This window comes from Mus caroli, unplaced genomic scaffold, assembly GCF_978045245.1.
Source record: "Mus caroli unplaced genomic scaffold, Mus_caroli_1 scaffold_18, whole genome shotgun sequence".
Lineage (NCBI taxonomy): Eukaryota > Metazoa > Chordata > Mammalia > Rodentia > Muridae > Mus > Mus caroli.
Window position 1 is genome coordinate 74,846,122 of NW_028227273.1, and position 14,386 is coordinate 74,860,507.

Here is a 14,386-nt window from a genome sequence, read left to right on the forward strand (position 1 = left end):
AGAGATAAACGTTTTTGAAACATAGCAAGAGTCCTTTAATTTAGAATATGTTCAGAGCTACAGAGTCCAAAATGAAGATACTTATGTCAAGAAATTAAATAAAAGGCATCATTTCTATATAAACCAACCATCAATGTTTCACATAAGTGTCCACGTTTTAATTTCTCTTATAACAAATATAGAAAGTAATGAGTATGTTAATTGTCTCTATTACTGTAAGAAGGCTGCATAGCTAGTTATTTTACACTTAATTTTCACAAAGCATATTTGTTCCTGGTATCTTGCACATGATTTCAAAACATCATATCTTTGAAACTATCTTGACTTGTAGGTAAGATTAGAAACACAATTCTTTATTGTGGACAGCATAACTGAATTTTACAATACCTAAGCTAGTGTTATTGCAAATCTCTTATATCAGAGTGCTGACAATAAAATACAGTAGAAGGGTTATTACCTGCCATGGAAAGAACACAATCCCTTTGCGATTTTCATATGGTTGCATTTGAAGTTGCTGAAGGCTTATCTCATGGAGGCTGTGAGCCACAGCATACACACCAGTATAAATATTTATGCTCTCTTCATTCATGGCTGTATCAAATATGTGACTAGGTAATATATCCAATGAAGCATTGGTTTGACAGTTGTCCAAAACATCACAGTTAATGTCAGAAAATGAGCACTTGAAGAACAAATACCACAGCTTAGGAAGATAAACATCTTCTGGGTATTTACTGGGATTAACTGTTTTAATAAATTTGGTAAATTCAAAATTCTCTCTATAATTGTGCTTAAAAATGATGCTTCCATGAAATGAGTCTAACATGAAATAATCAGTTGTGTCAATTACATGATGTTCAACATTCATGATCCAGACATTCCATGTCAATAACCTTTGCTCAATATTCCTCATTACACCTTCTAGCGAATCAATGTCACCAAAAATAATTGTTACATTTGTCTCATCCATATTTTCCCAGAATTTGGCAACATATGTATTCCATGTGTCTGAGATCATTTTTACAAAAGCTAGGCAGATGTCCTTTCTCTCCATCTCCTCCCTAAAATCTGATAGAATTTTATTTCCTTTGTGGTCATCGGGGAGGATGAGACCAATCCATGACCACCTAAAGTGAACCATCAATGAAACAATGGCAAGTGAAAGAGATGTGTCCTTAGGGGCCATCTGATAGAGTGACGGATAGTGACCATGGTCACTCAGGAGAAGATCATAAGGTCCAAAAGTAATCTTGAAGCAATTTGGAAAGAAGGGAAATTATTAACATCTAAATAAATTTTATTCCTTAAGGAATAGAAGAAGACAGGAGAATATTTTAAAGGGAAATTACAAAAGCTACATTTTTGTTAGGCCTGTAAGATTCAAAGACTTACTTGTCTTCATTTATTCATAACTATTTCTCTTACAAGCAAGATAAACCTGGATTGCACTCAATATTCTGAATATTGCTTTTATGTTTGGATAATTGATCAACTATTCTTTCAGGTTAAAAACAGCAATAACATGAAGAAAGAGAACTGACTCTCAGTTCCCAAAATCCAAATTTTCTCACCTGTGGAAATTTAAAGAGTTGAAGCAATGTCCCAATTTGGGCAGATGTTATCCATGATGTTCCTGTGAGTGCAGCAGAGAAATTTCTCCTTTTACAATTGTAATTAGGTAAATAATTTCTCTGACCAAGAGCTGTGAGCCAACTAAAAGTAATATCAAGATTGTACTTCCCAGTGAATCTGACATTGTAAAAATCAAATCCAAGAGATATGTTGGGTAAAAGATTGGGGTTCCCATTGATCTCCTCAATGGCAAATTGCAGAGCAAGAATATACTGGTAGTTCTTAAAGTTATACCTGTTTAAGTGGCAAAAAACAATAAGATAAATGTCAACTTTACCATACACATCTACATATTTAGTACAGTAAATTATATACTTTAATTTTGAATCTATAAAATATGTAATTTAATTTCTTTACCATGAACAGAAGAACTGGATTAGGTAAATATGTTAGGTTTAGGCAGGCTCCTTTAACATTACTACTCATTATTTATTGATTCTCAAAGCATATATTATTTATATTTCTTAGATTTATTCTTTATACATTTTGTTTACCAGTCAGGAATCATTTTGCCCCAAATATACCATCTGTTGGAATGTAGATCTTTGGCTTTCTGTCATCTTAACATATGAAAACTCACTATTTTACTATCAAGCTAACAAGATTTTAAAGAAAGTATCTTAATTAAAAAATCTTTTGAAATTCATTTCTTGGTATGTGACCATGGGAACTATTTTTCTGATATAAGTTTTTGAGTATTGCAGCATGGATTTACTAATTTCTTAGAGAAACTAAGGAAAGACTGCTTCTAAATGTGAATAGATGACATTAAATAGTACAGTACCATGCCCTATATATTTTTATCATTCTATTTATGATGTCTTCATGTGTGATTGCATGCATGCATGTCTCTTAGAATGTACAATTATATATATATATATATATATATCAATGCACTTATGCATTTATGCATTTCATTCATTTAATATTTAGTTGCTTCCTTGGTTTACTCAGTAACACAGTGTCTATGACTTGACTGTAAGTTGTTGTGCAAATCACACTGATCTTGAATTCAGAAATATCCACCAGTCTCTTTTTCTAGACTACTAGGAATAAAGTCTTGTTCTAGCATATTTGCCTGCTGGATTTCTTTATTTTCTTCTCACATATACCTAGAACTATTCATCGGAAACCTGTAGAGATTCTCCTGATTCACTCTCTTACCCTCCATATGATCACTGGATTACAGGCATGTACTCATATTATTTTGGGAGGTATGAACTCAGTTCATCACAATTGGTGTTTTCTACTCTCTGAAACATCTCTTTATCTGCTTAATTATACCTTTTGTTGAAAAATACCCTTTACTCTGAAAGGCTCAAAATCCACACTTACAAAATAGTCTTACTTAATGTACCTGTCAAAGTGGATCACAGAAAAAAAATGTCACTAAGTTTTCATTATATAATTTTTCTTTTTCCCCAGTGCTAAAAATTTAGGGCAAAAGCTGTGGAAAGAAACTAAGATCCAGAGGTTAACAATAACCTTAGGGGAAAAAATGAATTCTCCAAACAAGTGGGAAGTTATATTTAAGATCTCAGCCTAAATATAATAACATTCAATGATCTGTGAATGTTCAAGTGAATCAAAACAAGAGAGGAAAATTGAGGTCAGCATGAAGTATAAACCATATCTAAGTGAGAATTCTTAGTGAGGGATTTATTGCTGTAAGGAGACATAATGAGCATGGCTATTCTCATAAAGGAAAACATTTTACTGGGGCTAGCTTACAATTTCATAGTTTTAGTCTATTATTGTCAAGGTGGGAACCATGACTGTATTCCTGCAGAAATGGTCGTCAAAATTCAAGTGATAGTTTTATATCCAAATCCACAGGCACCTAAAGTAGAAACTGGAACACACTGACTGGACTCGTTCTTCTCAGAACTGTACCTCCACCAACAAAGTGACAGACTTCCTCTAACAAGTCCATGCCTACTCCAACAAGGACACATATGCTAATAGTGCCACACAGCATGGTCAAACATCTAAGCAGAATAGTGTATGGAGCCATTCCTGTACAAGCCACTACATTCTATTCCTTGACAATAATAGTGTTGTAGCCATAAAATAGTGCAAAATAGATTTAGTCCATTTTAATTTCCCATAATCTAAAACAGCCTCAAGTTTGTTTGAAGTCCAAAGTTCAAAGTTTCTTCTGAAATTTGTGTAACAATGAAGATAAAAATAAAAATAAAAATGTAGATTACATACTTCCAACATATAATGGAACATAAAATCATTTAAATTTGAGAAAAAGGAATGTAGTCAGAAAATAATGTACCAAAGCAAGATCAAATACAATCTGAGCAAACTCCAAACATTGCAAGTCCATGTCTGATTATAATTTATCTTTACATCTCCAAACCCTTTCATTTCTATTGACTTCATAACACTTCTTTCTCTTGGGCTTTTTCCATTCCCTGTTATCAGTGCCTGTGGGCAATTATACCACAGCTCTGTCATCTTCAACATTTAGGCTTCTCTTTTGGAATTTGCCAAAATGGATCCTCTATGTCTCCTTACACATACATCCCTGCTATAATACTGACCTTAACTAATGTCCTTAGTTACAGAGAAACTTCCCAGAACAATTTTTTTCAATCCTGGACTCTTAATTCCGGAACCATTTATCAGTTTTCTATTCTTGTTGTTTTCTTTTATTTTCTAAATTTGTATATCCTGAAACTCCTTCTGTATACAAGACGCTGGCCTTAAACTCCATTTCACAAATATGAAGCATAGATGGGAAGAATTTTGCCCAGAGATTTTCAACCCCCCCTTTTTTTTCATTTTACATTAGACTTTCCTTAAATATCTGTATGTGTTTGAACAGAGGAATTAGGTCAATGGCAGTTTTTAGTTCTATTTCTCCTCAATCTGTACATTGTGAATTATTGTTACTCAGATTTATCCCTTTCTTCATATGCTTAAATATTAATGGCCACATGCAATTCTATAAAAGGCTGCATTGAGAATTACTTTGACAATGAAAATAATCAATAACGCTACACTTTAGATTCAAGGTAATGTCTTGAAAATTAAAATGAAGCATCATTCTTTTCCAACATATCTAAAGAAAAACACTCATACTCATCTCCTCCTTATCTACTTGAGTCAACAACACAGATATCAAATTACACTCAGCAACATTTTTTTTTCACATACTTCCATGGTTGGCACATTAACCAGCACATAAAGTATTTCATTGCTTTCCCTTTAAAAAGTCCCAAAGTCAATCTTCCACAAAAATAAATAAATAAGTAAATAAATAAATAAATAAATAACCAAAAATAAAAAAATACAAAAAACACAGAAAAACATAGCCCTTCAAAGTAATAACCCTTCCTCTAATATCAACATTTGTCTTCCTTGTGTTTGGTGGATGTGAAGACCCACAACGTCCATAATATATCTTATGAAGGAAAACTTACACTGTCAGAGATCATGTCCATTTAACCCTGGTGGGAAACATTGCATTGTGCAGTCAGAAATGGTCTTGGACAAGGAGCTGAAAGTTATACATTTTTATCCACAAGAAGCAGAAGTGAAGGCTGTGGACAAAACTGGGCTTCTTGGAGTTATAAATTACCATTTGATAGGGACAAAGTAACTCTAAAAAGGCCACACTTACTACTAAAAGTCCACTCAGTATGGGCCAGGTAGTCACATACATGAATCTCTGGGGCCCATTTCTACTAACAGCACAAAAGTATTGCCATTTGATATCTTCTGGAAGCAGAGTCAGGTTTCTTCAATAATGTGATTTCTTCTAAACAAATCTTATTCTGGGATGGCTGACCCTCAAAGGAAATACACAGTGTTCTTGATTAAGAATTGTATTAAACTTTGTCAGGAGCAGTTTTTCTGAGTGCAGAGGTGATTTCATGAAGTTGTAAGATTTTTCTAATTTACCTTCCAAAAAATATCAAAAGTATTTTGTTAATGAATTAAATTTATCCTTAGCTTCATGCCTTGGACCAGAAAGCATAGTAGGAACAAGAACATATCCAATAGAGAAAAGGCAGTTTCTAAATTGAAGCAAGGTTTGTAATTCTGAAAGTTTTGGCTAAAATTGCAAAATAGCTATTAAAAAGTGACAAAAACTTTTTAAAAAGGGCTTGTCCTTAGTATTTAAAAGCCAAGAACTACTGCCATAAGCTCCACTGGTTAAGTAAAGATTTCTTGTGTAAATAAAATAGTTTTAAGTTCTTAATAATTGAGGTAACCTATTTGAGAAGGAGTCAGTTATAAATATCTCTGTGGAGGTTAAATCTTGTACTGCAGGGGTTGCTTGATGCAGCTGTTGGATAGGTCTCCATTGTCGAATGGATTGGTTGCCTGAGGCTGTTGAAATATCAATATTGATTGAGGGGCCTGAGGTAGGTTCCTCACAGTTTCCCTGGTTTGATAAGATTCCTATAGTATTAGGGATTATGATAGTACCAAATAAGGCAGTGACATTTTTATGAAAGCTAGTTTAGAACTCTTAATGACAGTGGTACCCTTTCATGCCAAGTGGATATCTAATTGGATTTCTGTTCTGAGTGGGGCCAGGAGCATTAAAATTTATGGGATGTCCTGCCTTACTGAGACATTGTTTGCTATTATATCCAAGCTTTCTCCCTGAATAAATTTGTGAGCCAACCCTGATTTAGTAATTTTTTTCTTTCTTTGATTATTAAGATTTTGCATAGTGTTCTGTCCTCCTGAAGTTGTTGTAACGAATATACCTTGAAAATATGAAGTAGAAATCTCAGCAAATGCTTTAAATGCATTTCCAGACTTTTAAACTGTCTTTAAAAGAGATTGTAGTGGCACACACCTTTAATCCCAGCACTTGGGAGGCAGAGGCAGATGGATTTCTGAGTTCGAGGCCAGCCTGGTCTACAAAGTGAGTTCCAGGACAGCCATGGCTACACAGAAAAACCTTGTCTCGAAAAACCCAAATAATAATAATAATAGTAATAATAATATATATATAATCAAAAGAGACATTGCCAAATGGGTGTAGCATTTTCAAAGGACATATGATTCAAAACAATATCTTTTGCTTCAGAGCTTATATCAGTTGAGCAACAGAGTTATCCTCAGTATATTTTTTTAGTTTCTTTATTATATTATCAAGCCTTTGGAAATTGGATATCTCTACTGTGCAAGCATCTCTATGCTTCTTGATTTGCAGCTGTAATTTTTACTAGAACTTCCTCTGTAACTTTTTTAAAAATTATTTATTCCTAAGCCTTGCATATTGGACCTTTGTCATAGATATAATTTAATGTGAAGTTATTAGCTTGTCCTGTGATAGCTCCAGACAAAACTTAAAATTGGGGATGAGAAATATCGGGAAAGAGGGTGGGTACTGGATTATTTGGGGCTCTGGAGAATATGATTTCTGTACTGAATTTCTAATAAGTGTAAATATATTATCATTATTAAGATTTTCAAAGATTTTTTTTATGGTGGGGAGGAGGACTTTCTCAGCAAATAAAGGTGTCATTTTTTCAGAGAATCCAAGTTTGATTCCCAGAAATAATATGAGACAGCTCACAAACATCCAAATATTGAGAATCTAACACAAGAAATAGATTCAATCGGTATGAAAATGAAAGGGTCACATAGTCACACACCAACAAAGACACAAACACACACAAAAAGAAAGACAAAAGGTAGTCATAATAATATCAATATGATGGCAAGTAATAGAGGTACAGAAACAGAAAAAAGCAAGATCAAAAACCTGGCATGCTCAGTATAGGAAGATTGCTTATACTAAGTACTTAAGTATATCTATGAAATTAACTAAAACCCTATTTTGTTAATTCATGCTTGTGTTTGAAATTAACTTCATTTTTATTTGAAAGATGAACAAAGTTATTTGACATAAAAACTAAATGATAAAAATAACAAATATAGATTTTAAAGGATAGCAGACATATAAAATGTAATGAAATAATATATGATGGAGGAAAAATTGATAATTAAGATGTTTAATTTGAGAAATAATATCAATGAGATTTTCTCATATATAAACATATATTCAAATAAATACATATAAAAATTTAAAGATACATATCATTTTTAAGAATTCTCTATATTCAGGGAATTAAATAACAATCAATACAAACTGAGCAGATTAACACAATATCTACAGTCACAGGACAATGATCAGAGTCAACTTCTATAAAACAGTCTTGATCACTCTCATTTGCATACTTAATTTTTAAAGCACATGCTTTTTCATAAATATATTTTGAAAATGAAAACTATTTTTATCATTTATATTCTTGAGATTTTAAAATGATTGCATAATTTCCCTCTTTCATTCTCTCTAGGCAAAATCTTATGTACTTTCTTTTTCATTTTAATTTCATGGAGTCTTCTTCCATTAATTGCCCAAGAGGACTTGAACTTACTAGACATGCATACATACACATGCAAATGCCCACTCAGAGGTACACGCACAAAAACTCAAACATACACACAAACATACATGTATCCTCACACACAGACACAAACAAACAACAGAAGCATCCCTTTGAGTGCACACACACACAATTGTAGGTAACTAATGAATGCTGTGAAATAGTTTACCCAATGTTTAATATCCTTCCACAGGAAATATTATAATTTTCCCATGAAATATTTTATGTAAAACCACTCTACATCTGTCTTATTAGATAAAGAATGATTATGTTTTAGTTGGATGCACACACCCACTTCTAGAAGATGAATGGTAAAATAAACCTTACAGTACTGACAAAAACGTACCATCAGTCCTTACCACAGTGAGAACTTGCCAAACAAACTTATGCCTCAAGCCTGAAATATATGCCATAAGCTGCTTTTTTTTTGTTGTATTTTTAAATTTGATTGACTATAACTCTGCAGGTTATGTCTTCCTTAGAATATACACAGAGAAAAAGAGAGTTCACAAAAAAGGCGTTACTGACAAGGACAAGTACAAATGCGATGAATGAAGGCAAGAGGTTACAACAGGGCAAGTACCAAAAACTAACTTTTGTAGTTAACTCAAGTAAAAATAAGGCTATGAAGGAATTGTGTTTGCATTAAAAATCAGTTAATGTTTTTGTACTGAAAAACTGCATTTTGTTAAATTCAAAGGAAGAGTGAGATCAATTATAAAGCCATTTCAGAATCACAATAAAGTTAGGAATGGGGCCATATTCACTTACTGCTCATGTAAAGGAGAGAAGACAGGGTAGAAAGAATTCAGAATGACATTACCTACATGAGAAATGTTTGAGAAAATTGGCTTGCCTTTTAATACGGAAATTGCAAACAATGGTACATAGCCCCAGTAACATAATAAAATCTATTAAAAATACTACTGCCTAGAATGGAATTCATATAATATATCAATTTTATCAAACTATGAAGAGTAAAACCAGACTAGTTGGTCATATATCCAGAACTACAGCCTTTAACAGTGAGATGCTTGCTGCTGCACAAAATATGAGAAACCATACACATTGGTACCTGAACTACTGAGAGTAATGGGCACCAGAAAAGTGAATTTATAAGGAGCATTAGTTATGACAAAATAGAAAAGCGCCTACACAAAAACTAAATTTGCCCCGACAACTAAGCACATGAGAAAATATTATGATTTCCTTTGAGTCAACATATGATTCCCTAAAAATTTAGAAATACCATTAAAGATTTTTTTCCAAATAACAAAGTTTATATACCCATATTTGATGTTCAAATGATTCAAATTTAATGTGTCCAACAAAAAACAATTAGGTTTTAATTCATATCTAAACATTTTCCCCCTACACTTTCTTTGATTTAATTGCTTAATACCTCAAAAGATTTTACCAAACACAGAGTATTGTCTCATAGGGCATAATTCACCTTTACACTTTATTTAATGTTTTTATTGTTATTTTGACAAATTCCCTTTTAGAGATATTAAAGTCTCTCCTCTATTTCTTTTGGTCATTTTCTGCTTCTCGATTTCTAATATATTTTTCTTGTGTTCACAGAGATACATAAGAAGTATGGTTCTATTTCCATGCCACACTACCTATTCCATACATACATAATAAGGTATTCTTGGGAAAGGAATTTGTCTTGGATAAAAACATCTTATTTACTTTATTAAGAAATATACAAGAATGTTTTTGTTCCCCTCAACAATACCTGACACTATGCATTAACCTGAATTATTTAACTAAAGCTAAGAAATAGCACCAAGATGAAACTCTTTTTTTCTTAATTAGGTGTTTCCTAATTTACATTCTTATATTCACGAAGTTTTGGTAGACACATATATAAAAAATGAGAGTAAATGCTGCAAACCAATGGATTAAACAGGTAAACACAGGTAAGCTGCCTGAGATTATAATTTAAATTATCAAAAAGACACTTAAAAAAACACGAGATAGATGAAATATTTATATAGCATAGATGTATTCTCTACTTGTAAATGTGATGTTGTTAACTCTGGAATGAGCTGCATGTAACACACATAACCTCTTCACTCACGTTTTAAAACATTTACATAGAACTTAAAGCATTAAGTGACATCATCTAATACCACAGGTACAATCAGTACTTCCAAAATGCTAAGAACAATAAGGACAGGCTTAGAATAAATCATTCTTCCTTGAAATCATAACAATGAAATCTCTTCAGTAATTGTGGCATAAAAACAATAACAAATAAGAGTTTATGGTTAACAATCAAAGAAGAAACTAAAGTGAACACAGTTGAAGTTTCCATTTTCTTTCCCCCTAAGTAAGGAAAATAAAACTGATGAAAAGATTTTTAAAAATCTGAGTGAATTTGTCAAAATAAAATATAAAAGTTTAGTGAATTTTAATAACTTTACCATTTAAGATATAAGAATGCTGAACTTGAAAAATAAATAATTGAACTTACTGTATTTTACTGTCCAAATAGTAATATGGTATAGTTGAATGAGGCTTTTCCTTCCTAGTGTGGAATGTGTGAAGTGGGAAAAATGCACCAATCACAACATCTCCTTCATGATGAAATTCTTCAGAGATTCTGTAATAACATCTACTGATATTATTGACAAGAGCAGAGACACAATTGTTTATTTGCATGAACCAGAAGATAAAAATCCAAGTGAACATCCTATTAGTTCATGGGTCTGTTTGATGCAGAACAAATAGTGTCCAGTACATATATGCTTGGTTCATATTTTTGTGGCTATGCATGTTTTGTACTTGTTGATGACTTAGTCTGTCACACTAATTATTCCAAGGGATTCAGAATGACTTTGGGAATTTTGAAACTGTTTTTTCACATGGACTCTGCTGCTGAGGCCTTTTATTCAAGTGCAAAACAAGTTTGGAATTATTTTTGTTCACATTCTTCACTAGCCAAAGGCTCTATGACTTCAGCACAGACTAAAAACAGAAAGAGCTCATGGTTGATCTTCTCTTGGGATGAATTGCCTAACAATATGAATCAAGAAACCTTTAATATGAAGAACAATTTAGGCTGTTCCCCATAGGTTACCTCATAGGAGGCCAACTAACTGAAAAGTGAAAAGGCTAAAAAGTAAGCATTGCAGGTATAACCACTCAAAATTAATATATTGCAGAGCTTTTGGTGGCAACTAAAAAGTATGAATTATAGGAAACAATTTCCAAGACATTTGGTACAATAAGCATTGGTGTACATTATCCCAACCTTTTCCTGCTTTTAGTATAAGAAAAGGAAATTATCTCTAATATCCTTAAACTTTACACAATAAACTTATGAGAATTATCAAGGTAAGAATTACTATTAATTCTAAATAAGTCTAGTTCATTTGTATTTACAGCTTTCAGTAAGTTACTTCTATTCTATCTTATGTAGTCCAAAGTTCTGTAAAGGGATTATGTAAAATGAGCAAAATTAAAACTGCATTTCTTTTTTTTTCTAATAAAAGAAATTGTATTTACTTAGAAGCATTCAGAATGTTAACAAACGAGCTGTATTTTTTTCTGCAATTATAGAAAGTTATTCAGTTAACAGAACAACAGTTATCTTCCTATAAGCTGCATCAGAGACAACTGAAGGTGAAAAAAATAAAACCCAAAAATAAAACCAAAAGAAAAAAAAAGAAAAAAACAAAACAAAACAAAAACCATAAAAAAATCTACATCTCCATATACAACTAATTTGTGCTTTGCACCAATAAGGACCTGCTTTAAATTTCCATGTCAATTCACAACCCCTAGACTGTACCCAGCATGCTTAGTGGCTACTGAAAGTACCACCAGGGCAGGGCTATTTAAAGATACATTCTTGTGTGTTAACTATACACACACACACACACACACACACACACAAACACACACAGAAGACACTGTACAGTTTAAAAACAAATCTTACACAGCCTTACATTTCAATTTGTTTTCTTTAAAAGGAGTGAGTTGTGTACAGAGGGGTTAAATGCTTAATAGACAAGAAAAAAAAAACTGCACAAGAACCAACTTATTCATCATCACCTTCTTCTTTTTCCTCGTCTTCCTCTTTTTCCTCCTCGTCCTCATCCTCTCCATCATCTTCCTCATCTTCCTCTTCCTTCTTTTTCTTGCTCTTTTCAGTCTAGACCATTCCCATTTTCTCTGCATCAGCTTTTCCTTTAACTCTGTAGGCAGCATTATCCTTCTTGTAATTCTCCTTCAGCTTGGCAGCCTTCTTCTTATAGGGCTGCTTGTCATCTGCTGCAGTGTTGTTCCACATCTCTCCTAGTTTCCTTGCAACATCACCAATGGATAAACCAGGATGCTCGCCTTTAAATTTGGGGCGGCACTCAGAACAGGACAAGAAGAAGGCTGAAGGAGGCCTCTTGGGTGCATTGAGGTCCTTGAACTTCTTTTTGGTCTCCCCTTTGGGGGGGGGGTGTAGGTTTTCATTTCTCTTTCATAACGAGCCTTGTCAGCCTTTGCCATATATTCAATTTTCCCCTTTTCTTTAGCAGACATCGTCTTCCACCTCTCTGAGCACATCTTGGAGAACTCTAGAAGTTGACAGAGGCATCCTGGTGCATCTTTTTGTGTTCCTCCCGGCAGGTTTGCACAAAGAATGCATATGAGGACATTTTGCCTCTCGGCTTCTTAGGATCTTCTTTGCCCATGTTTAGTTGATTTGCCTCCGCGAGGAACAGTGTCACCCAGTGCTGATTAATGTTAACTGTGGATTTAGGAATCTGTCAGAGACCATCCCGTGAGAAAGTGAGCCCTTCACAATCTCCCTGACAGGCCAAATGGCCTCATGCTAGGAGCTGGTTATCACCCCCTCCTCCCTATTCCCTTCCTGGCACCTGAGGTTGTAAAAGCTGAATTATAGCCCCCTCTTCCCTATCCCTTCCTGAACTCCTATGCCATCCAAGGACATGAGTTATGCATGAGCCCAGCCTGACACCCAAGGCTGTCAAGGAGATTCTATGTTCCAGAGATAAGATGCAGAGTGCCCACTGCTTGGCGCCTGACTTTGGTCCCCATGTCAGCAGATGCCCACTTCTTTGTTCTTTGTATAATTCTCCCTTGACCCCTCCCCTATTCCCCGCGATGTATGCTTTAAAAAGAAGGCACCTCAGCATGATAAACGAGACCTTGATAGGTATCATTCTTGGTCTCCTATTTCTCTTTCTTTTCCTCCCATCTCCTTCCAGGTTTGCGGTCCCCCTCGCACCGACGAATAACTGAATCCCACGGGACGGAATAGGAATCTCTATCATTAATCTACTTTTCAAACCCATCAAATACCTGTGAGGGAAATTTTTCACCTGAGTAAGAAGGATGTTTTGACCAAGTAGCTTCTGTTTTATATAAAAAGACAGAGACATAATGACTCCTGAGACAGTCACTCAAATTTATCTGTGTCAGTGCAGACATCTATTTTGGCAGCCATTCTCAGAACTTCTGACTATGAAGCAGAAATTTTTAGGAATCTCCTATCTTTTCTAGGAAATATGGGGTAATTGCCTATTCAGTATCTTGCTTGTCCACAGTTTGTACTGTATACTTTCATCAGTCAAGATAATGGGCACTTTATAGCCTAGTGGGCAGTTCTCACACATTTGTAGCAAACTCAAGAGGAAAATTGACTTTTGCCCATAATTTTCTTTGGAGCAGATACAGAGTGCTGCCTTATTTGATTTGTCTATCACAAAAAAGCTTGTTTATAAAAATATCTTAAATGCCACATTCTCAAGGTCACTGAGTGTGTGAGAACTACCTACCTGTATAAAGTCTATCAACATTAAAAAAAATTCGTTTTGCTTGTTAGTTATTCTAAGCATAAGATGCAGTACATGTACAGCAGATAATGTTAGGCTTATCCACATATTTCAGTGAGCATGGCCACAGCATTTGCTCTTAATGCACTAATGGACTTTATCATTTGTAAGATGACTGACTTCCAACAAGAATTTCTTAATTGTTACTAACAGTTTATAAAGTAGATTTCTTTCTTTATCCAATTAGGTATATTATATTATTTCTTTATATTAGGCATTTTATTCATTAACATTTCAAATGATATCCAGAAAGTCCCCTATACCCTCCCCTCCACCACCAGCTCCTCTACTCTCCTACTCCCAATTCTTGGCTCTGGTGTTCCCCTGTACTGGAGCATATAAAGTGTACAAGACCAAAGGGCCTCTCTTTCCAATGATGGCCCACTAGGCCAACTTCTGCTACATATGCAGCTAGAGACACGAGCTCTAGGGGTACTGGTTAGTTCATATAGTTGTTCCACCAATAGG

General features: G+C 34.1%; 1 protein-coding gene and 1 pseudogene across 2 annotated transcripts in view; both read right to left on the bottom strand.

Annotated features, from left to right (window-relative positions):
- Positions 1–10,908, bottom strand: part of LOC110286832 (vomeronasal type-2 receptor 116-like) — a 28,922-nt gene extending 18,014 nt beyond the window's left edge. For both annotated transcript variants that reach the window (XM_085832645.1, XM_021153449.2), the window contains exons 1-3: positions 10,540–10,908; positions 1,572–1,866; positions 458–1,249 (exon numbers count right to left, since the gene is read on the bottom strand). In XM_085832645.1, coding sequence (XP_085688771.1) covers positions 458–1,249; positions 1,572–1,866; positions 10,540–10,757 — 1,305 coding nt within the window. In that variant the 5' untranslated portion in view covers positions 10,758–10,908. The remainder of the gene's footprint in view (positions 1–457; positions 1,250–1,571; positions 1,867–10,539) is intronic.
- A 1,200-nt stretch (positions 10,909–12,108) lies between these two features.
- Positions 12,109–12,754, bottom strand: LOC110287245 (high mobility group protein B1 pseudogene; annotated as a pseudogene).
- Between the last annotated feature and the right edge of the window lie 1,632 nt (positions 12,755–14,386).